Source organism: Dasypus novemcinctus, chromosome 14, assembly GCF_030445035.2.
Source record: "Dasypus novemcinctus isolate mDasNov1 chromosome 14, mDasNov1.1.hap2, whole genome shotgun sequence".
In the NCBI taxonomy this organism is placed as follows: Eukaryota; Metazoa; Chordata; class Mammalia; order Cingulata; family Dasypodidae; genus Dasypus; species Dasypus novemcinctus.
The window spans coordinates 64,494,186-64,519,777 of NC_080686.1; the positions used below are offsets into that span (position 1 = coordinate 64,494,186).

Here is a 25,592-nt window from a genome sequence, read left to right on the forward strand (position 1 = left end):
CTGCCTGTCTGAGTGTATGTCCACTGTGAGTGATGTATGGATAAATCAGTGAGCCAGCCATGAATCCTTAGGAAATATCCATTGAAACACATCCCTCTTTTGGTTTCTTGCCTTAGGCAGGCTTTATAAGAGAGTGGAAAAAACCAGTCTGGGTTGGGGCTCCTGTTGATTACAGACACCAGTTGGCAGGTTTCTATTTGAAATGAATGGCCCAAATCACGGACAACCGCATGGCTGACTAGAATCATCATTTGATTTGCTAATGCAAACCTGTGTTTGTACATTCTGGCCAAGATAACTCCTTTGTCAGCAGAAAAAATAACAATAAAAGAAACTGAGTGTTCTGAGAAAAGTATACTTTTTTTTTTGACCTAAAGATCAGCGTTTGCTAAACCGACTGTATTCTTCCAAGCACTATCACATTGTCTTTCCCCAACCAGCCTCTGACTTTTGTGATTACAAGGATCATAGCTGGTACATCTATGATAGTGTTCGGCAGGAACGTGGCAGGCACTTAAAAATATTTGTTGCATAAATGATTGCTGAATGAAACTTCTGTGCAATTAGTGCATCTCCAGGAGCAGTTGAAAGCATTTTAGGCTTTATGTGGCCTGGGTGGGCAAAATAGTTTTATTTTGGAAGAATCAGGCTTAGCATATTATTTCTTAGTCTCTAGTACCCAGTTCTGCTGAATGACCTGACATTTGTGCCTTCAGTTGTTCTTTCTCTCTCTCTTTTCAACCATTTCTCACTAATGAACAAGAATCTATGGAGTCCCTGCTCTGAGCCTTCCATCTCTGTAGGTTTTGTGTTTTGTATTTCATTAATGATCTCCAAGTTCCGTGCTCTCTGCTGTGTTCTTGTAGCCTCTTTATGCACTTCTCTTTGGAAAAACCTTGACTGTTCTGTGTTGGTCATTGTTGAGTTACTCATCTGTCTTCTCCTTGGACTGTCAGCACATAAAGCAAGAGTTTAGCTATCTTCTCTATTCCCAGCATCTAACATCGTGTTTCACCCAGTGTAGGCTTGTGTTGATATTTGTAGAATGGATGAACAAATGAATAGAATGAATGAATGAATGAAATGATGTATTCATGGTTAGATGATCTTCAGGTTCTTGTTTTCAGGGTCGTGACTGCACATGATGCCTGTGAATCAGTCTACCATGTGGTCGTTATTAGCATGTCACTAAGACATGCCTGCCTTGTTTGCTATTGCTGTGTTGCCTTGCTAATGCTTCTCTCATTGCCAAGGGAGGAGCTCGAAAATAAAGTAAAAATGGTCTTCGTAGAGCTATAGCGCCAAAAATGAGATGCCTGCTTGTATAAATTACAAAAGCCTGTAAGTGTAGGGCTTGAAATGAATTAGATCAGGCTTGGAGTAAAATAAAAAACCCATATGGCCTATAAAATACTGCTCATGGCTGTGGGTCTTTGCTTTCTCCAGGTCTGCTCTCTGTGGAGTTGCTATACATGAGTGGCTTCAGAGAAGGGTTTGAAGGCAAATGAAAAGTTCAGGGGGTCCAAACAAAATAAATCTGATGGAGCGTTTTTAGGAAACTAATTGTATAGTTGAAAAGCATTGAGGGAAGTGGATGTGGCTCAAGGAATAGGGCTTCTGCCTACCGTATCGGAGGACCCAGGTTTGATCCCTGGGGCCTCCCGGTGAAAAAAGGAGAAGAGAAAGCATGCCTGCATGGTGAGCCAGTGCCCACGTGGTGAGCCAGTGCCTGTCTGGCAAGCCAGTACCCATGTGGCGAGCTGAGTGCCCATGCAGCGAGAGTGCCCACAGAGTGAGCCAGTGCCCATGCAAGTGAGTCATGCAGAAAGATGATGATGCAACAAAAGAGAGATGAAGGGGGAGTCAAGGGGAAGCACAGCAGAAACCAGGAACTGAGGAGGCACAGCTAACAGGGAACCTCTCTCCACATCAGAGGTCTCCAGGATTGAATCCCGGTGAATCCTAGAGGAGAGAAAATAAGAAGAGAAGATCAAAAAGAGAAATAGATACAGAAGATCACACAGTGAATGGATACAGACAGCAAAAACAGCAGGGTGGGAGGAGGGGTAATAAAATAAATAGTAAAAAAAGCATTGAGTTATTTTAAATTTTATTTTAAATAAAAATATCACATATGGTATCAAATGATAATAGTACAGAAGAGTATAATATAGTATCCTTGGTTCTTCTCCCAAAGACCATCTCCTAATCTTCATGTAGTTAAAAATTTAAGTGATGTACTTATACCTCTATTCTGTGATAAATCACCTTAAAACAGTATCTACTGTCCCCATCCACTTTGTAAAATGAGAATAAATTTAGCTCACTCGCACTCCTCCTTCTATTCCTTCCAATATTAAAAATGAACTATTATTTTTAGTTTTTCTGTTGGTCAATTCTGTAATCTTTAGTAATTTATTTGAGTTTCCATTTTTTTGGTATTCATGTAATTCTATTTATTTCTCTTGCTGCCCCATGTTTTAAGATGAGAATGCTGATGCCTTTACTATACTTTTTCTCCCTGCTGTTTCATTTCTTATCTTTACCAGCTCCACTTTTACTTTCTTACTAACAAGGAAGTATGTTAGCATTTACATTCTATCCTGCAGGGAGGAATCTTGAAGATGATATAAAGAGAAAATTGAATGCAAAGACATTAAGCAACTTTCCTAAGATCCCTTAACTGGTTACTGTTAGAGCTGGAACTAGCACCCTGGACTTTGACTCTCAGCCTAGTGGGCTTTCTACAATGAACTCATTGATTCATTCATCAGATGGTTATTGGATGTCTATTCTCTGCCAGGCACTATACAAAGTAAAAGTATTACAGAAATAATTTTAAAAGTTCTCAAATTTCATACTTCATGGTCAAGTGGGAAAGATGGATCTATAACAACTAACTTGGTTTCATTACAACAATATGCAAGGGAAAGTATCATCTAATTTTTTTCTTATCCCACAGGTCAGAGATTAGAGAAACTGATATAACTATTAGAAGAGACAACTTTAATATGTTGAGGAGACAGTACAGATTTAAAAAATTAAGTAAGAATTTGCCAGTATACTTTAAGGAAAGTAATTTAAATAATCAGTTTCAAGATCAAATGTCAAAGCAAAACATAAATTTACCATTATAAGTATATAAAATATACCATGTTTTATGTTTAAAATATTTTTATGTGAGAGTATTTATATATTCTTCACTTGTCCTTATAGGTTTGTCTAGTATTTTGGTTTCAAGTCTAAGACATCTGCATTTTTTATAGATCCTTTCATGGTGACTTGTGAATTTTCTCCTTTCTCTCTCTCTCCTTCAGATTTTCATCACTGTGAATTGCCTGAGTACAGATTTCTCCTCCCAGAAAGGGGTGAAAGGACTTCCTTTGATGATTCAGATTGATACATACAGTTATAATAATCGCAGCAATAAACCCATTCATAGAGCTTATTGCCAGATCAAGGTCTTCTGTGACAAAGTGAGTAAAGATGACAGTTTGTCATGAAATTATCTGTATTATTAGATATCACTTTTAATGACATTTCCCCCTTGTCACTTTCTCTTGTCTGGTATGGTCAAAATCAATCAAGTGGGAGTAGCACTCCATTATTCTTAATACCTCTTAGATACCCAGGGAAATGTCAGTCAATTGTAATGTTATTTTCAGTCAGTCATTTTTTACCACTGATTTAATGACTGACTGATAGGACCATGGTATGAGTCTATTTCAATGATATGGACGAAATAACAGATTAATAGTGTTTACTGGTATAGAGCCTGTCCCAGAACATGTCAGTGTAACCTTTATTATTTGATGCGTTATATGGGATCTTACCTAGACATATTTTAAAATGGAAATATCACCTTTAAAATAAGTTCATTAGTAAATGCACACTCAGGTGGTGGTATAGTTTTTTAATCTCCGTGGATGTCACCTGAAAAGACACAGAGCAATTAGAAAAACATAACTTAACTCTATGATTAGATGACAAGATATCTCCACATCCCATGTATAAGTGGAACAATGACCAACCTGTGTGATATTAGCATCTTTTGAGGCTGAAAGCAGAAGTAAAGCCATGTAGCCACTTGATGACTACAGAGGAGGCAATCTATAAAATTTTCTGAAGGTACTCATTGGAGAGTAAAGTGGGCCATGTGAGAACAGCTTGTGAAACTGGAATGGGAGAAAACAGGCTCTGCAGAATACAATTTGCTGATGAGTGCGAGAAGATTGAGCATTGGTGTGCTTTGGATCCTGTGAACTTGAGTGGGATGGGAAAAATCAGGGGCAAAGAAATGAGAAGTACCAGACAAAAATGAGGAAAGGAAAGGATATAGAGGAGGCAAGTTTCAGAAAAGGTAGGACTATTTTTGTCACTTTGTGATCACAACAGAAGAGGGAACATGGAAACCATGAAGCTAAAAGAACTATCCTGACCCACCCATTTCACTTAAAAATAACCAACATAAAAGAGAAACAATTGAATCCCATGAAATCTCATGAAAAAAGAAAGTAAGACCAGACTGCCATCTCTGTGGACAATAAATGCCAGAACGACATGCACACAGAACACTTGGAAATTATAGTCTAATATTTTAAAATGAACTCAAAGGAATTAAGAAAGTAATAGAAGTTATGAAGATCAACATAAAATAACTCAGAAATGAAATATTTAAAGAATGGAATGATTTGAAGAGATTTTATAGAACTTGGAAAGAATTTAGAAATAAAAGATTAAAATGGTTCAGAAGTAAAGACTACACTAGCAGCAACACAAGAGTAACTAAACATAATAAATAGTGCCTTAAAAGAAACACAACTTGGAAAGGAGCAAATTTTTAAAAATCAGAAGAAAAATAAGAAGAGATGAGAGAGAAAATATAGAAGAGAGGTAAAGAAGATCCTATTTATTTATGTGTATGTGTGTATATTGATAATAATCTTTGAGGACGAAAACCACAACAAGGGAGGAGAACAAATGCTAAAAATGGTAAAACAGGAAAACTTGATATAGAAAGGACACACTACATACTTGGGAAAATTAATCCAGGACATCTAATACCAAATAGTTAAGCCTCCAGATTTTAAAAAAAGAAAAATATCCTTTAAGCATCTAGGTAAAAATAGAGTAATAATAAATTACTTACAAGGAAAAGAAAACCAGATTATCACCATCTTTCAGCAGCAGCACTGTGTCAAAAGACAATGATATTTAAGATAATCAAGTAAAGAAAATGTGAGCCAAGGATTTTATATCTAGCCAAATTGATTTTCAAGTATAAAGGCTACAGAAAATTGTTTTAAACAAACAAAAACCCAGGGAATATTCCTTCTTTGAGAATCCATTAGAAAACAAACCAGACAAACATTAGGACTATAGAGGCATTGACTTAATGCCCAGTGGTAAGCATTAAATGTGTATTTACCTGTAGATCTAATTCTAAACAATGGGGGGACAGTACTTGCAAAATGTTTTGACAATATAGGCAGAGTGCTATGATAAAAAAAAAAAAATGGGGAGAATAGGAGGGTATATGAAAAGGAGAAAACAAGGGGGCTAATTGCTTAAAGGACTAACTGGAGATAAATGGATATTACTTCAAATTAGATGCTGGGGGAGAGGGGAGGAAGGATCATAGGAGATGAGTAGCTAATTCAATATTGCCTGGCACTCTTAAAGGTGATTCAGTCCTTTGTATCAAAGGTCTATTGTGCCTTTAAAATGTCTCAGAGTTCTGGCTTAGCAATGATAGAGCCACATTTTATAGAACCAAAATTTGGAAAGATAATCTGGTACTGTAAACTTTACCCTCCAATAATAATGGGTCTTATTTTTTGCGACTGTCGTAACTTTTCATTCCTTGTTCATTTTATTCTTACAACATTCCACAATATTACTATTAAGTTTGTTTTACACATTAAGGAACAAGGCCCAGAGAGAAAAACTAACTTGCCCAAGGTTGCAGAACTCAAGTGGCCGTGTTGAGATTGGAACCAAAGTTCTCTGAATGCCGAGTCCACACACATGTAACCACTGTGCTGTAAAGCTTTCCTCAAATGGTAGCAATTGCCACTCTGGGTGGCTGAGTCTGGCCAGTGCCAAAGTTAGGAAGCTGGGAAAGTATTGAAAAAAAGGAACGTAAAAGGCAAGATAAGTGAGAAAAAAGTATATGATAGCCAAGAACAGAAGCAATTCATGGAAGAACTGTCCATATGTAGGGAGGAATGGACTCCTGGGAGCAGAGAGCAGTGGCAGCTGAAATCAGAGATGGTCATGAGGGGTGGGTGGGTGGGGGGAGGAAAATGTATTAACGAGAGCTGCACAGGGGTTTAGGAATATTCAACATAGCCATAAATATCCCCCAAATCTTAGTAGCCTTTCTGGTCATGACAATTTCATATAGCACCAGTCGTCCAGTTGTCAGAGCAACACAGCAATCCCAGGGACACTCAAGCAGTCTCCAAGATAGAGAAGCTAGTTAAGTGAATACACAAAGTCATTGTGTAGAGGAGGAAACAGGGACTCAGAGAGCATGAGGAACTTGCCCAGAATCACACAGTAGAAAAATTTGCAATGATGCTAATGCAAGTTTGGTTGCAAAACTCACACTCCTTAAATTGATAAATAACTTTATACATAGAATACCAGATTGACAACTGACAGTTCAGATCCTCAACAAAGAGCAAGGTGGCCCTTAAAAATAACAAAAAATCATTTTATCTTTAATTCAGTATAATGAACAGTAAGAAAACTATTATCAAATAATATACAACATGGAAATTTTAAAGTACAAATGGGCAAGCATTTAAAGTCATTTAAATGCATCTGTTGTTGAAGTCCCTAACTGTATTCCAGATATTTTAAGGGAAATTGTAGGATCCTCCTCTATGAATCTACTTCTTGAAAGTGGGAGTATTGCTAGGGGTGAGAGAAATGAGGAGGGAAGGTTGGCATGGAGGAACTGGGCAAATCATTACCTCTACTTTTGGTAGTTGGAATTACAAGAGGAAAAAGACGGCTTCAGGGATGCGCATATCATTATTTTATTCCAGAGTGAATGAAGAGTGTTGTGCTGTTTTTCACCTATGCCCTAGAATAAGAGCGACTGTAAGAAGCTAGGGTACATGAAATGATGGATTATACTTTTTGTTTGAAAATATTTTTATAAATTTTCATTTCACTATAAATCTTATAAATGTTTATTTCCTCTAAAAGCGAAAGGGTGAAAAACAGAAATGTGGGTGTATACAAAGCTAAGTCATGCTGAATGAGTAATGTGTAGTTAGGAAAGAAATGGACAGAGAACCATAATACATGCTTGAGTGAGCATGGTTGTAAATACGTATGAAATTCAAAGTGTTAAACGTTTAACTTTGCCAATCAGAAAAACAGGTCACACTTCTGATATCTCCTATTTTAAACATCAGTGTAATAAATATCAGTGCTAACTAGAAGAAAGCAGAATGTGGGTAAATTATTGGCATGGATTCCGAGTAACTAGTGTTGTAAAGAATTTCTAGTGGGGTGTTACTTGCAAAGCCTGATGTTGGGGTAGGGGGGTAGTGGTCAGGAAATTCTTAAGGAGGAAATCTCATGGGACAAGCTGGGTCACTTAACCTTAATTTACAGTTCCGTTCTTTATCAAGCTAGGTACAAAATCTTTTGTAATTTGCCATCATGTTTGCAACTTTAATTTCATACTCAGGCAATGTTCACTCTTGTGAGATTAAAAAGGGAAATAAAACTTTGATTTTTCCCTTTTCAAGTGGAAGTGTAAATGCAAATGCTTAATTTGAATTATTGTCTAAAGCAAAAGAGTGATTCCATTTTAAAACTAAGTTTTCCAGTCACAGCCCAGAGTCCTAAACAGATGGAATTCTGCAGTATTTATAGTTCTGCAGCTTGATTTCTAATTAATAAACCTGTGAAATTATAGATGAAAATAAAGGCCTTCTCTGAGGTTTTTGTTTTTTTTATATTCTGATATTTCTATTGAAAGGCATATATATTTATGCATTTTCAAAACAAAATCTTTCAGGATATAGGTATGTATCTTATCTAAATTGATGCCTATATCTGTATCTATATATCTATATTTAAGTATTTATATGAATATCTAATAAGAGACCAAGATATCCACTACCTTTAAAGAGTTAGCAAAAAAATCACAGGAAATCTTCAGATACAGTTTTCAAATTTAACATTTTTAGTGGGGGAAATGACTTTCAAATTATAAATTTATAGCAAATTGTACTTCTTTGGAGAAACTAGACTTTTTATTCTCCTCATTTTCATAAGAATGGTCTAGAAACTTCGGGTCACAAATAGTCATAAGAGTCTAAGAATGTTATCATAAGAGGGAAGGTCATGTTCAAGGGAAGATTTCTCCATTTTAATTGAATGTATATAAGTTCTCTCAAGTTGTCCTGAAGTTGAAAGCTTTATTTTACAAATGAGAACTCTAGTTGTCCCAACAGTGTTTGGATACTATCAGAATTGTTTTGCCATGCTAATAACTGGGCATGGCAGGAAACTTCTTACATAGGTGTGGCACCAAGACTCTGTTTTATAGAGAGCTACTCTTTTATGTTAACCATTGGGTTCAGCATATCAAAAAATGTCTATGAGATAATAAGCAGGTGACTGTTTCTCCTGGACTTATGCACATTTTGAAATAGATTAAATTTTATTTTATTTACATTAAATTTATTTTTTATTTTATTTAAATTATAAATATAAATTATAAATTATAAAAATTATTTTATTTAAATTAAAATTTAAATTTTTTCCTCATAGAAATAGCACAAAGTGAAACATCAGTTCAGAAATAAAATTGCTTGCAATCCTTGGTGTATTTCTTGGGTGAGTTGTAATTTATATAGGTAGATAATAAAAAGATCCACATTTCTATATACATTAAATGCTATATTGAGCTCCACACACATAGAAAAACATGCCTTATGTGGACCCAACCAAAAATGAGTAACAGTTTTCCTTACAAACTTTGGTATTTTAGAGAGGCTTTTGGTATATTTTACATCCGTCTGAGCAAGATGGAGTCTGTGCATTTAAAACTTAATTTTGTGAAAATATTCCATGTAATCTAGATCCAAAAGCTCTATAAAACCTTGGTATATTTTTTATATTGGTAGAAGTCAGGTTATCTTAGACTTCCAAAGCAAATATTCCTATATTTTACCTCCTCCTTGTTATGAATTTCCGTTGCCTTAAATGTCAATGATGATTTAAAACTTAAAATGATTATTCCCTTTGGCAGCAAGAAGTTTTTGATGTATAAAATGCATATTTAAATTCTCTGCTTAATAACGTAATAATTGTTCAAGGCTTTTCTATGGAAAGCTCTTAGAATTTACCTGGCTTGGAGTGAGTACCATCTTTAAGTATCAGCTATTATTACTCATCCTTCAAGAACTGACTCAACAGCCATTTATGATGCCTTCTTTAATCATAAACCCACATTTTGTTATGTTTTGCCTCGTGTTGGCCAGAAATGGTATTCTGGTTTTAAAAACGAATAGCCGGAAACAGATGTGGCTCAAGCAGTTGAGCGCCTACCTCCCACACGGGAGGTCTGGGTTGGGTTCCTGGTGCCTCCGAAAGAAAACAAAACAAATCAAAACAGACAGTGACCAGACAACAAGAAAAACAAAAAACAATGAGCAAACAGAAAACGGATGAGGGGGAACCATCTCTGGTGGGGGGGTGGGGGGGAATAAAAAAATTTCCAATGTAATAAGTAATAAGTGAAAAGTATAATTGATTTCATTGTTTTAACTTGAACTGTATACATACATACATGTACAGACACACAGACATGACCCTTGCCCATTTTTCCAATAGTGTATTACTTGGGTATTGTTATTTTGGGTCTTACATTAAGGTCCTAACTTTTTTAAGGTACTGGGGGGCAGGGATTGGACCTAGGACCTCGTATGTGGGAAGCCAGTACTCAACCACTGAGCCACGTTGGCTTCCCTGAGTTGGGTTTTTGTTTGTTTTGCTTGTTGTTTGTTTTTGTTTGTGAGGAGGCACAGGGAACCAAATCTGAGACCTCCCATGTGGGAGGTGGGTGCTCAACTGCTTGAGCCACAGCCGTTCCTAGGACCTAACATTTTTTTGTAATATTTTATTGCAAATCTTTTTACCAGTCTCTTACCTTTTAATTTTATTGATTTTTTTTCTTTTTCTTTTTTATTATAACAAGCATTAAATTTTTATATTGTCAATTCTCTTTGTGTGTGTGATTTGGGGGCAGTTTTTAAGGGCTTAGTTTGTTCTTTGCTGCTCCTTGAATATGCAAAGACTGCCACTGTAAACATAGATGTGACACGTGGGGGAGACACTTAGGCTGGGGTGTGGATGTGGTGTCTAGAGAGTCATGAAAACATGGGAGCAGAATGGAGAGAAAAAAAGGAAAAAGAACACCTGCATTTAGAGGAAAAGAAAAGGAAAATAAGGTAGCAAAGCTGATAGTTGAGGAGTGACCAAAGAGAGAAGAGGATAACCACGGATTCGTCGAAGACCTGGAAGGAAAGCGATACCAGGTGATGGTCACTGGTTAATTAGGAGAGGATTTGGCAATTTGACAAGAGAAGCCAATAAAAAAGTCAGAGTTAGAAGGAAAAGAGGAGCAAAAAGGAGGCAAATACACCAAACCTTTTTCTGTTTGGTTGATTGAGTACCACCCCTAAGAACACAGGTAAATACTAAAACAAAAACAAAACTCACACTTCAGTGTACATTCTGTGTAGTTTCCTCATACCCTCCCTTGTTTCCACCTCTGTAATGATACTTAAAAGTTCTATAACAATGACCAAAAGAAAAATTTTACAGCAAATTTGCTCTCAACATAAATGCCTGCTCCGTGCCTAAGAATGATGTGAATGAGGCAGTGCTTCATCTTAGGACATTTGACTGTCACTGCTCACGTTTCTTAGGCTGCTCCACTGGGATAGGGAGCTGGGTCTGGTCTTTCTGTGTGGATTCAAAACTGAGGTGGTTTAAATAGGGAAGGTACCCAAACAGGTGAAAATCTGGGAGAGGTGGGATTCCTCAGAGGTCAGAAATGCAGTATAGACTAATGGCCCTCCTCTTGTTTTGTTTTATGTCCCGTGACTGGTGTGCTGACAGTGTTCTGATACCATGCCTGGCATTGTTTGGATTTGTTTGTTTGTTTGTTTGCTGTCAGGGAGCAGAAAGAAAAATCCGTGATGAAGAGAGGAAGCAGAACAGGAAGAAAGGGAAGGGCCAGGCCACGCAAACCCAGTGCAACAACTGTGAGTTTCCCTTGAGACAGACTTTCCCCTCGGAGGGAGGGCCTCCAGCTGGGCGGGGTCCCCTGGGCACGATGGGAAGAAATGCGGTGCAGGTAGCACTGTCAGGCAAGGGATTGCTTACTTTTCCCTGGCAGTGGAGACTGAGGGAGTTGTCCCCGTGTAAAGCAAACAGAAGCACATGATCACAGAGCGTTTGAGCTAGGAGGGACTTTGCCACGTCATGGAGACCAGCATCCTCCTCATGCAGACAAGGAGGCCAAGGCAGGGAGGCACAGGGGGGCGTGGGCGCACCAGGGCTCCACCTCGGAAGTGCTCGCCTGCAGCCCTGGGCTCTTTCTGCTAGTGTGGCAGTGGGGTAAAGGGGGCTGTTAAAGTGTGTCCACATCTGTAGTGTTTGGAAAGCTTCACTGGAGAAAATCATGAGCTTTAGCTAGGAGTGGGCTTGCAGTTGAGATTTCTCAGGCATCCATAACGCTCCCATTAACGGGTTTGTGATCACGTCCAGCCTCTGATGGGAAGTTGGCTGCAATACCTTTACAGAAGAAGAGTGACATCACCTACTTCAAAACGATGCCAGATCTGCACTCGCAGCCAGTTCTCTTCATACCTGATGTTCACTTTGCAAACCTTCAGAGGACAGGACAGGTATGGCCGACCTGCTTACATCCACCTGCCATCCCCGGGGGTGGTAGGGCTTCAAGGCAGAATCACTTCAGGCAGCATTGACCTTAAAGTGGCCCTGATAATGTATTCATGTGACAAAAAGTCAAGGTCATTCCCGACAGAAAAAGTTTGTTTGATAGCGGTGAATGTCCTTAGCGAAGAAACCTGAATGTCCTTAGGGAAGAAACCGACTTACTGATGGAAAGAAGAGAGTGGGCTGAATTAGTGAGGTGTTGACAAAGGAATCAAAGAGGAAGTAAGTAAGAGGGCTGATAGCTGGTAGTTTTGTAAGCATTGTCCTGTGGGATTAGCCTAATGCAGTAGAGCGCCACCTAATGGCTCAAAACTGAGGTGCATCTACAGCTTCATAAAATTACACAAGGGGAAAATAAGTATCTTTTAAAAAATAAAAAAAACTAAAAGACAAAAAATAAAACAAAACAAAAAACCCTATCAACATTTTCCCCTTAGAAAATTAGCAGTTCTCATTGAATAGGTACATCATTTCACCCTTTTTGTAGAAAAGCCTCTTTTAATAATTCCTGTATATATACAAGTGGAAGTGCTAAAATTACAATAGCATAAATGTCCAATAATTAACTCATTGTGTTAGTTCAGGTTGATGGACTATTATGTGTCCATTAGAATTATAAATGTAGCAACAAGAAAACTAGTATAATGTTCAGTAAAAAAAACAAACCCAAAAAAAGCAAAATACCAGTTTATGCCTATAGTATTTTTCTAAGCATATATCTGAATTTAAAGCACACCAGAAAAGTCCTAACAATTGATGGGTAGGATTATGAGATAATGGATGATTTTTTTCTTTTGGTAATATCTTCCTTTAAGTGATAAAATTGTGTGGAAAAAGAAAAAAAATTTATTAAAAAAAATTTAAATATAGTATTAGACAGAATTGTCTTTCACCAAACAATTGCGTTTTAATAACTCTTGCATTGGCTAGTTTATTTTAAACTCAAAGTCCTTTAGGAAAGTTTTGTTTTGAGAAATAAGGGCATATTGACATACTTAAGTTTTCTTCTATTCTGAGTATCCAGACACTGATTGGAATTGACCTTTGTCTAGAAGTAGTAGTTATTATTGGCTTTATTTTCTCTTTACTGAAGAGATTTTGTTCCACCGTGATTGCTGTCTTGTTTCATTATATGTATGGGACAAAGCAGTTGTACAATCATGGCTTTTTTGTTGTTGATGGCACAACACAGTAGCAAAATATACAAACCTTTTTATTAGAGCATGATAAGTTCCGCTAAGAACTTAGTGGAAGTTCCACTCAGCATTTCGCCTTGTCCTACTTGCTTGATAAGAACAAAGATACAAAGGGAAAAGGAAGAATTTTATAATTTATTAAGATATGTGTGAGCACCTAACTTTTTTTTTTAATTCCCAAGAACATGCTGGTTGATTTGTCTTTGCCGAATGGGATTTTTTGGAGTTAGGTTTCCATACCTTCCAAAAGAGGTGATAATGGAGTTAAGTTGTTCTTAATCTTTATTGTCACAATCTGGCTTCAGTTCTATATCAAAAACTGACAGCCTGGCCTGATCCCTGGCAAGATTTCTCTGAACTACGCGAAGCTATAAATGAATCTAAAGAGGACAAGGGACCCAACCTAGCTGCTCCTGACCATCAGTCCGCTGCCCTCACTTGCCCCCTCAGTGTCCTGAGTGTAACTTCTAGCCTGTAGCTTGATCAGAAGGAAAAGTGCAGCCTTTATAGCTTGTGGTTTCAGTAGTTGCAAAGCAGTGCAGTCGGCATGCTTTGGGCAGTGAGGGAAGGCATTGCCTGTACCGTTAATTCCTGGCTGTCGGGCAGCCACTCTTACAGAACCCCGAGGCTTCCCCCATAGCTGTGGACTTGCAGTTAAGGAGGTCAGTGAAGGCTCCTGCCCTGAGCTGCTGGCAACTAAGGAACACACTCAGGTGTGCTTAGCGACAGCCTGTGGCTATCCTGCGGCTGATCATCTTGCTCAGCTGAGGAAGGAGTGTGTATGGTAGCTGCTCTGACAAGGCTGTCTGTCCTTAAGAAAGCCAGAAGTCTGGGATAGCCACCCAGAGGTAAGAACCATCCAAAAAGAGGAGGAAGGAGAGCAGCGCTGCGTGTTAGACGTGGAGATGGGGCAGGAACTGGCTGAGTTTGACATGCAAAATAAGAGCCAGCAGGGGCAGGTCAGAAGACGGGATGGTTTTCCTATGACCTTCGCTGCAGGCCTGCTGAAATCTGCCACATCACAGCCCTGCACACCTGCAGGGCAGCAGCCCTGAAATCTCACGGTTCGCGAGAACCCCCTGAGCCATGCTGAAGGCACATCAGCTGGGGACAGGGGTTCCTATTCCGCAAGGCCCAGGGCAGGGCATCAGTATTTTCAGTGTCAGCTCACATGTCCACCCTCCTCCCCACCATTATCTCATGGATTTCGATGCAAATCGGAATAGTCTTTAGAGAATTATCAAAACCCAGCATGAGGGCATGAACCCAATGCACAGGCACGGTGGAAGCCCTTGGTCTTACTCTCGTATTAAAGCCCCGATGGCGACTGCTGCTTGTGTCGGGGATGCCTTTAAAAAGCCAAGCAATAAGGGAGCTTGGGGGAAATAGTGAGCTGAGAAGCATTATCTTTAGATGATGAATACTTTGCAGGTATCAGCCTTCTTCAAAGCATGTGAGCCCAAGGAGGGCACCACTCCTCCCTCATATACAAATCGTGGTTTGTAAACAATCTTCACCCAAATCACATGGCGTTCTTGATCAGAAGTCAGATTCCCAAGTACCACTCCAAACCGTTTGAATTAAAATCTCTGAAATGGGGCTGAGGAATTTGCACTGAGGACAAGATCTCCAGATTTTTTTGTGTGTACTCTAAGGTTTTAGGCAGAAACACTGTTTAAAAATTAAGTAAGTGCGATGAGCCAGGCAGCTGACAAGGAAGAAACAGTGGCTGTTACATTAAGGGAAATGACCATGCAAGGACAGTGAGAGGGACAGTGAAGCAGAGGCCATTTAGGAGGACTTCCACCTTGGATTGCCAGCCAGCGTTGCAGAGAGCTGACACCCTGCCTGTCATTCAAGCAGGGCAGATGCATTATGCTACACTGAAAGAAACAAGCCTCAAACAAGCCGGCATCAGTTACATTGTGTGGCCAGTGCTCTGAGCCTGCTTCTTCACTAATGTGGGCCACTCCGCATCACAGTGACATATGCTGATGATGACACACTGAAATCTGGGGGATGAGAAACCCTTACCTTCATTCTTTTTTGTTTGAGAAGAAACAAAGTATCCAATACAATAGACATTTAAAAAAATTTAAGAGGAAAAAGTTCCTGTGGAAATCTGAGCTAATGACTAGAATGACTCATTCCCAGAGAGTCAGAGGTAAGCAGAGTTGCGTTACATAACTAGGTCTAGGCTTGGCAGCCTGCGAGCAGCTGCCAAGAGCCTTTGAGGAAGTGTGTGGGGAGGTCGTAGGTCAAGGCCTAGCTGTTTCTCTCCCAGGCTGCTGGGGCAGGGACAGGGACTAAATGCACTAGAATCAGAGGCTAATTTTGAAGTTAATTTGCAAATGCATTCTATGAACTCAGATATTGTTCTTTACCTAATCCTAAAGCACGTAAGAGAAAGCTCACTAGAGGCCCACAATAAATTTTTAGAAATCACTGGGTCAAGGGGTCCTATATGCAAGGCAGATGCTCTCTGGATTCCTCCTATAGACAGTTTCAGAGAAAGTAAAAAAAAAATAACCAAGAATGTTTCATAATTTCTTGAAAATATTTTGTCTGATTTTAATTCTGGTTCTACCTGCTGCCCTGCAAGTAGGGCCTCAGAGACCCTCCTTGCCTGGAATACCTTCTAGAGCTAAATGACGTTTTCTAACCTGGAGAGGGTTGAATCCTACGTTTCTGTGATTGTGGAAAACAGGATATCCCAGGGCCTTTGAGAAACAGATAGAGAGGCCTGGGGTTCCTGCTGTGCTCCCTTGGGCCCTCTTGTTCCCTACCTCCAGCCCAGCAGCCCACCGGAGTCAGCTTGCCTTTAGGAGAATGGGATTGGTCACTCACAGGTTCTCCTCCCAGAGCCACCCTGCAATGGATTTTTAGATGGTGCCAAAATATTTCCTTAGTGTCAAAAGCAAAAAATTTGGCTTAGGACCATAGGTAATCTGATCAGGCTGACTTTCATCAGAAATAATCAGAGTTCCAATTTCATCTCATTAAAATGTAAGCATTAACCCTAGGGAGGACACAAAGAGGTTAAATTTGCATTTCCTTAGAAACACAGCCTCATTTAGCAGTTTGCCCTTTGCCTCTTTTAAGAGCAGTGTGTACCTTAGGAAAGTGTATCATGTAATCTATTTCCATTTCTGTTTTCTTACCTACAGTAAGCCTATTGTTTTGTTCCACAGGTATATTACAACACAGATGATGAACGAGAAGGGTAAGACACTTAGTTCTTTGATTTAAACATTCAAAGTCAGGTCTTGCCAGTAGGAATGGCTCTCCCAGGCTAAGAGTGGGAACTTCCTCTCAGGTCACAATTCAGAGCTGAGAAAGACTTGATTCTGGGGACTGTTCGGGAGGGAGGCTAAGAGATACCATCTCCTTCCATGCTTCTCTTTCTTCCTGCTTTTCCTCCCATGATCTGCCTTTGGCTAACTAGCTAGTTTGCTAAGCAAACTCTTCAATTCCATCTTTTCACCAATATGCCAGTTACTGAAATCTTTTAATTATTTCTTTATTTACACCACCTGCCCCTGCCTCACCATTGTTTGCTCTTGCTGTCTGTTCTCTGTGTCTGCTCATTTTCTTTTAGGAGGCACTGGGAACTGAACCTGGGACCTCCGATGTGGGAGGGAGGCACATAATAGCTTCAGCCATTTCTGCTCCCTGCTTGTTGTGTCTCCTCATTGTGACATCTCATTGTCTCACCTCATTGCAACAGCTCATTGTGTCAGCTCATTGCAACAGTGTATTGCATCAGCTCATCACAGCAGCCCTTTGCATCAGCTCACTCTCTTGCTTGTCTTCTTTAGGAGGCATTGGGAACTGAACCCTAGACCTCCCTTGTGGGAGGCTGGCACCCAACTGCTTGAGCAACATCTGCTCCCCCTGAAATCTTTTTGATAAACCCATCCCACCCTTGTTTGGCCCAAGATGAGGCCATTGAAGGTTCCCAATATCTTCTGCATCACAACTGTGTATAACAGCAATGGGAAATTTTTTTCATCTGTGCATAGGATATACACCCAGCTGAATACAGTTCTGCAGTTTTTCAGGGGTGGCCAAATCTTTAAAATGCTTTCTATCATTAACTTATTTTATAGACTCACTCAATTTTAGAACCAAAAAGGGGCCATCAAAGTAATTTAGCTGAACCTCCCTCCTAGGTAATATAACACATGTTCTATATCCTTGGCAGTTGGTCATCTAGCTTCTTCTTGAATATTTACGGTGGTGGGGAACTCACTGTGCATGAGATACCTCAACACACTGTTGGACAACTCCAACTCTTAGAAAGTTATTTTATCTGTTGAGTTGACGTCTGCCCTCTTTTTACTGCTACCCATTGTCTCTAGTTCTTTCTGGATGTCTCATCTATGCCATGTCATTCAAATATTGCTTTCCTCCTTGCAACTGTTCTTGGTAAAACACAGTTTTTATACCTCCCCATGGCTTAATCCCTCTTCAAGGGATAGCACCAAGTTTGGTTGTAGTTTCTTTAAAATTGACTTTCAGAAAAAAACATGTTTTGAACGACACAAGTTGCGGATTATATTGGAATCATTTCTTCCTATGACTTGGATGCTATTATTCTCTTGAAACAATCTACAGCTACATTCACTTTTCAATATCTACTTTATGCCCTTGGTTTATATTACATATATGTGGTTAACTAAAATCCTCAGATCATGTTTTTTTAAAATGTAGTCAAAGCAGGATGTCCCTATTCTTGTGTAATTACTATATTCCATTGTCAAATGTTTTATGGTTGCTGCATGAAGTCAGTGGAGCAGATATTGCTGGGCTTATTTCCTAGAAAGGGGTCAGCAAACTGTAGTCCATACACGGAACATGGCTTACTACCTGTTTTTGTATAGTCTGCAAGCTAAGAATGTTTTTTACATTCTTAAATCATTGAAAAAATTCAGAATATGAATAATATTGCATGACAAATAAACATTATATAATTTCCACATCCATAAGTAAGCACAGCCACATTCATTCATTTACATGTTGTCTATGGTTTCTTTGGTGCTACAACAGCAGAGGTGAGTAGTTGTAACAGAGACTCTGTGACCTGCAAAGCCTGAACTATTTAGTATCTGGCCCCTTTAGAAAAGTTTCCCACCCCCTGCCTTACAGTTTTGGAATCTTATCGAAGACCCAGGTAGTACTCTTCCTTTACCTGAGCTCTAGGTTTTATCGGCTTGAGTTCTAAATTCTCTAAATACCTAATTAGATTGTTCTTCCTATCTTGACACTTAAATGATTTATTTCCAGTGGCTGGAATGAACAGAAATGACCAGTGCTATCAATTCTAATCTGTTACTCACATATTTTACAAGGGACAGTGGTGTCATGGAAAGAATATACACCCTGAGCTCAGGTAGCCCAAGTTCTATTTCCAGGCTCCCACTGACCAATGTGAAGCTCCTTGACCTCTGGGTTTTGGTTTTCCCAATTATAAAATGAAGACTTTATATCGGTTATCTGTGAGACCATATCTAGCACTAACATTCTATCATTCTCATGTGAAAACTTTATGAGAGAGAAGTGCCTGGCAATCAGAAATGCACCTGGCTGTGTAGACCTTGCTTGCAATTCTACTTCATCTTAAACTGTCCTTTCTTGCAAGTGGGTTACATGTAGGTGGTCAGTTGACCTCCTTTTAACTCCTTTTCTTGGTCTCCTTCTAAGAATCCTACTCTTATTGCATGAAGAAGCATGAAGCCTGACACCCAAGTTTCTTACTTTTACATCTCTACCTATTTGATTGAGTAATATGGGTGCCTTATTACTGAGTAGTGATGCATAGTTGGAACTGGGCAATTGTTATACATAAAAGTAATAATTAACGTTCACTGGACACCTTGTGCTCGGCACTATAGTAAGTGGCTTCCATGCATTATCTCCAACAATTCTAACATGTTCCCCATGGGGAAGATGCTATTACTACCACTTTCCAGTGAGGAAACTGAGGCTGGTAAGTGACAGAAACAGGATTTAAACCTGGGTTGAGCCGTGTTCCTCATACCTGCTTTTAGCCATCGTTCCCTGTTGCCTAGACTTGTTAATTCTTGGCCTGTGGCTGCAAAGGAGGCACGTGAGAGTCCTTCACTTGATAGCTTTCTCGTCTTTACAAAGACATGCTTGATGCATTTCATAGTCCCAGATTGTGACAAACCTGGCAGAGGGGATCAGACCTGCAGTCACCATAGGCATTGACTGTTATCCAGCCCTGAGGCGCACCGACCTTACTGGCATTTGCACAGGCCACCATAAGGATTTCTCTCTGGCCAAGTTCTCTCTCTCTGTTGGGAATCTTCACGTTAGTGTTAAAGCTTCTAAATGGAGTGTTTAGGGAATCATTCAGACAACCACTGGCTGGAGGAGACAGTCTGGCCAAGGTACACGAGAGCCCATCTCCTGGCAACTCGAGAGTCAAAGATTTGTTCACGAGTAGGCGAGTTTTTCTGCTTGAAGTCCCAGCAAACCTGAATGCAATTAGAGAGGGAAACTAGAGGAGAGAGGCGGGAGCAGTCACATCAAGCATCCAGATTGAACAAGAAGAGCACTGGTGTGTTCCTGCCTCCTCGTCTAATGAAATAAAGTGAGCTTTGAGGGTGACTTCTGTTGCTGAATTTGGGATCTACATACCCCTTGCCAGTTTGTTAACTCTCTTCTTGACCAGTCTCATCAGCAGGAGATAGAACTTTAGACACAGATTTTTGAACAGCAGTTATCAACAGCAGTTTGCTGACTGCACATTGGAATCACTTCGTGAAATAAAAACACTCATACACAGGTCCCACCCCTAGGGATTTTAATTTAATTGGTATGGGGTGCAGCTCAGGCATAGGGATTTTTTTTTTAAAGTCTAATGTGCATTAGAGTTTGAAAACTACTGCTCCAGATCAGTGAGACTTTGATTTGAATCTGGCTTTGACCTTACAGACTCTGTAACTTAAGCTTTTCAGAGCCTCAGTTTCCTCATTCAAAATAGAATAGTAATGCCTACCTGAAAGCATTATTATATATATGTGTAAAATATCCTGACACTTGGAAAGGTGCTTTAAAAGAATCAAAACTATTGTTAGTAAGGTTCCTCTTAAGGTCCTGAATAATTGAAACTTAATTGGGAAATGGAAGAGAAGGAGATGGAAGAGAAAGGAAAGAACTAGCCAAACGGAATTTTCAGTAGAACATGGATTCATGGATGGCTTCCATAGGAAGAGGCGAGAGCATCAAACCCCTGAAGTAATATGCAAATTGATGTGCAGATATTTTGATGATGAGAAGTTGTATTCCCCTTATTTCTGAGCATCTAGTCTCCATCTACATCTGATTGCTGGTTCCCAGGAAACTTTCTCTTGCCTTGATCCTCTGTCCACACTGGTCACCACTGAGGTGGTTCCTATTCTATCCTGCAGCAAATTCGCTTAAATCCAGCAGCTCTGTGGCCTCTTGCTGCATTTGGGGCACAGGAATCCTTGGCATGCAAGATGTCCCTGTATGTGGGGGACATCGTTTCTCTCCAAGGTCTCACCATTACCATAGGACACTGCCTGAAACCATCAGACCTCAGTCCTCTCCAAGAATTACTCTTCTCACCTTGCTTCTTCTCAAAGGCACACCACCATTTCCCTTGGAGCTACCTTGTGTAATTTGGTCAAAGGCTGAGGCTTTAGATAAACAAAAGCCAGAAAGATTCACATCTTTGGTAGGCTGGCTCTTTAGGTTGGCTCCCACCCCACTTAGAGTCTGGTCTCCAAGGTGGCTTCACTCATCCAGCTCTGAGTGTCTCCAGCAGAAGGCTCTCCCTGCAGGACAGGGGTCCTATAGATGCTGTGAGACCAAACCAAGAGCTTGTTTATAGGTTGCTGAAGGAAAAAGGCAGTTTGAATTGCTCAGCTAGAAATCAATGCCTTTTAGGAAAATTAGAGGTTATTAACCAATCAACAGTGAGTGCATTTAATCAAAATAATGATAAACCTAAGAGTCATCATGAAGAATCTTTATGGGATAACAAAATAAAATTCTTCTAGAATTCTGCACTATTTCTTTGAAACGATCTTTCAGGGATATATTGACTTAGTCATGTATAACTTAAAATTATGAGGTCATTACTATAGGGGTAATTACTAAATCTATGTTGATTTTTTTTTTAAAAGGATTCTGTCAGATGAATTCTATAAGCACTTCAACCTAGTATTCATTAAAGCCATGTTGAGATGATGGGTTTTTCTCCAAAAAAGAGATTTGTTGTTGAAAAGAAAATACTTGAGATCCTACATCATAATGTGAGAGATTGTAAGGGTTTTTTTGTTTGTTTTTTTAGGAGGCACCAGGGATTGAACCCGGGACTTTGTACATGGGAAGTAGTCACTCAACCACTGAGCTACACTCACTCCCCATGTAAGGTCTTGAAAATAAGATGACCTTTTCTCTAAGCCTAACATGGGGAGAAACATCAATTTATTTAGGGCATGCATGGGGTTTTAGTTTCCTAGCTACTGAAACAAATACCATACACAGGGTTGGCTTAACAACAGGAATTTATTGGCACATGGTTTTGAGGCTAGGAGAAGTCCAAAATGTAGGCGTCGACAAGGAGATCCTTTCTCCCTGAAGACTGTTGTTCTGGCACTGGCTGCTGGTGATCCTTGGCCCTTGACCTTTCCCTCTGTGGCATTTTCTCTTTGGCCCTCTCTATGAGGCCTCCAGTAATGGGTTTAAGACCCACTCTGATTCAGTGGGCTACACCTTAACTAAAATAACATCTTTAGAAGTTCTGTTGACAATGCATGGAGTCACACCTACAGGAATGGTTGAAGATTAAGAACATGTTTTTCTGGGGTACAAAGCTCTAAGCCACCACACATTGTAATTAGGCATACATAGGCCATAAACAGAGAGGTGAAATAGACAAAATATTTCTCCATGGTGCCTGAAACCCATTTGTGCTACTTTTTTTTAGCACTTCCCCCCAGTACCCAATGCCTAGTGCAGTTCAGCTCACCAGGTAGGATGTGACATTGCCTTTCCCGGGTATGGTCAGAGCCCCATGCTTCAGACCTGACTACCTTTCCAATATTTTTCTGCTGAAACTTAGCACTTCTTTATTTGTGCTTCAGAGATTTGCTTTCTCTGAGCCTGATCCCACAAAGCAATGGCTAATGTGCTGCCGAACCTGGAGTTGCTTTATGTGTTACCACCACATTGTGCAGTAGGATGGAGACTGATAGGAGAGAAAATGCCTTTTCCTGTTTCCCAGTCCTTTTGAGGTACAATTCAGTATAATTGGACTGGGCATCAAGAGACCTGAAATGTGTGTCTTTTCATCTATAAAATGGGGCTGTCGTATCTGCTTCTCTTCTCTTTCCAGGCTTTGAAAAGAAATGAAACAGTTGAATTCAGTACACACAAATGTATTGACTCCTACTGAGTTCAGTGTGAAAAAACATTTTTGAACTCCCAAGAGAAATGTAGTTTGTCCAAGATGTTATTTTAATGACAGAGTTTGTCCAGGCTATTTGAAGGGATCCAACAGAACTGGGGAAATATAAATAAAGCTTGCTTGGTGAGAAAAAGAAAATCACTAGGTTAGGAACCCTCACACAGCATGAGAGAGTGTCTGGTGATATATTAAGCTATTTACTTGTTATTAAATTATTGGTCACTGAAAGCTGTGGTTACAGATTTTCCAATCTTTTATTCCTGAGGGTCACCCCAGACCCAAGAAAGTGATAGAATAACATGACTTGCTTTTATAATGAGGTAGTAAGGGGAAGGCAGAGCAGACAGTGCGCTGAAAACTAACTACCACCTTCAAATGGGATTTGAATTTAGGTTTTTCTCTAGTTGTTCCCATTGTTTGACTTCCTAGGGAATGAAATAAGAGAATGCTGACTTTTTGTTTGTTTGTTTTTATTAGAGAAGTTGTGAGTTTACAAAACAATCATGCATACTATATCAGATTCCCATACATTGCCCCACCAGCAACACTTTGCATTACTGTGGAACATTTGTTACAAATGATGAAAGAATATCACCATACTGTTACTGCAAATTATAGTCCATATCTTACATTTGGTGTCTTTTTCCCACAACTATCCTATAATTAACACCATGTATTAGTGTAGTATGTATATTACAGTTCATGAGAGGACATTCTCAATTTGTACTGTTAACCACAGTCCACCTTCTACCACATGGTTCATTATGTTATACAGTTCCTTGCCTTGTACAGTCCATCCAAAGTGTACACTCAGTGGCTTTCAGTTTCATCACAGAGCTGTGCTGTAATCACCTCAGTTAATTTTAGTACATTTTCGTTTTAGTACATTTTCATTACAGAATGCTGACTCTTAATATTGTTTCTCATATCCTCACTCATTATCATCTCATGTATTTTTTAGTACCTTTTTCATAGGGTGCTCCCTCAAAGATGGGTTCCCTAACCAGCCTGTTGCACTTAGTAACTGCATTGCACTGCATAAGACACTTGAGCCTTAGTTTGGTCATCACTGGAATAGCAATTAATCGGTCCTTGCCTTCACTGGCTCACAGAGTATGTATGAGATTTAAGTGACCAAAGAGATGAAAAGTACTTTGTGAAAGATGAAGTCTTATTGAGGATCAATAGACATATCTTTTGGACCACTTAGAGTAAGATGTGGTAAATTTAAAGCATTACTGGTTTAACAATTTCAGGTATTAGAGTGAATAGAAATAATTTTGGACGGTCCAGTTTTGTTTCATGTGTTCTCCCTACCACTGGCCTGACCAGAAGGTCAACTGGAGAGTTGGTAGTTTCTTAAATGACAGTAATGACAACCAGGGGTTGGCTTTGGAGCAGGGTTTTGCATTACCTTGAAAGCCTGCTGGGATATAGTGTCAACCTCCCAGGCAGGAAGCTTAACCAATGTTAGTCTTTAAATTAGATCGAATGGTTGTTGGGCCTATTAACTATCAGGTATAAATGGAAGCTCTGACCTCTTTCAAACTCTCTGCCTTCTTTAAACTTCCCCATATCTCTCTTCCTCAAATTGTTTCAACTTGTAATCAACATTATCATCATCATCTAACCTTAAATGGTGCATTTAATGAATGTATCAGACAACCTTCTGAGGGCTTTATGTGTTAATTTATAAACAACCCCATTTTAAAGATAAGGGAACTAAGGCCTGGAGAGGCTGAGAAACGTGCTCAAGTCCCCATGTACAGCAGGGATTTAAACCAAAGGTGGTGTGGCCCCAGAGTTCATGTCTGAGTAACTGTACTGTACTGCCTCACTGGCATTGCTTTATATACCTGACTCGAGGAATCCCCAGAAAGATTAAACATTTCTAAAAATCTGCATCTACTTTCTTGAGGATTTGAACAATAGTAAGGCTCAATCTAGGAGCTTTTTCTCAGTGTCAGTGACTCGGTGCAATGACAATTCAATTTCTGTTCCTCTGTAAGAGTCCCCCTTCCTTAGGAACTTTGCAAGGTAATGCAGAACTGGCTCAAGCAACCCGGCTGGGGATATACAGGAACTGCAGCACCAGGGGCTTCCAGGAAGGGCAACTGAAACTCTTTCTCTAGAGGGAGGAAAGTCTTGGCATCACAGGCCTGGGTTACTCAGAAACTTCCACTGCTACAGGCTCATCTCCTCCAACCAGATGGAGAGGTAAAAGCAGGAAATCAGGACAGCCTTACAAATGGGAACCAGCCAGACAGGCCTGTGTCATTTCCAGGGGTCCCTGCTGTGTGTTAGGGAAGACGACTGGTAAGAGATGGGCAGGGCACCCAAATCTCAGCCAGATGGGAGGGACTGATGTGATTTTGGGACCACCCGTACACCAGCACTCACTCCTGATGCCCTTCTGCCCTGATTTGAGCAGGAAAGGGGTTAGGTGCAAGGCAGAGTGGATAAGACGAAAAAGGCTTGCCTTTGTAGAAGCAGAGTCAGCAATGCGAAAGAGGTCTTAGGCCCATGCTCTAAAGACACTGGATGTTTTTTCTGCCTCAGATGGGGATGACTCGGGACCTGCCAAGGAGAGGAAGGAGACTGATGAGTGGGTCCAGTTGTGCACAACTGGGGATGGTATTAATGAAGGAAAAAGACAGGCTGACACATACACCAACCTTTGTTTTGACACCTTACTTGATTTACTTACCACTTTCTGCTCCTCTTTCCTAGCAGCAGTGTCCTTGTTAAACGGATGTTCAGGCCCATGGAAGAAGAATTTGGTCCAGCACCTTCTAAGCAGATGAAAGAAGAAGGAATGAAGCGAGGTACCTCTCCATTTGGGGCACTCCCTTGGCATTGTCATATGCCCTCCCATCACGGCTGGCCGGGGCGATCCACCAAGGAGAGCACACAGCCCAGCCCAGACCTCTGTGGTT

At 39.9% G+C, this 25,592-nt stretch overlaps 1 protein-coding gene across 10 annotated transcripts in view; it reads left to right on the forward strand.

Moving 5' to 3' along the window:
• The window catches only part of GRHL2 (grainyhead like transcription factor 2), a 162,651-nt gene that overhangs the window by 111,417 nt on the left and 25,642 nt on the right, over positions 1–25,592 (forward strand). For 9 of the 10 annotated variants that reach the window (XM_004476413.5, XM_023584067.3, XM_023584070.3 and 6 more), the window contains 5 exons: positions 3,318–3,476; positions 11,213–11,300; positions 11,806–11,945; positions 16,385–16,416; positions 25,387–25,481. In XM_004476413.5, coding sequence (XP_004476470.1) covers positions 3,318–3,476; positions 11,213–11,300; positions 11,806–11,945; positions 16,385–16,416; positions 25,387–25,481 — 514 coding nt within the window. The remainder of the gene's footprint in view (positions 1–3,317; positions 3,477–11,212; positions 11,301–11,805; positions 11,946–16,384; positions 16,417–25,386; positions 25,482–25,592) is intronic. The other variant, XM_004476414.5, reaches the window with a different exon arrangement.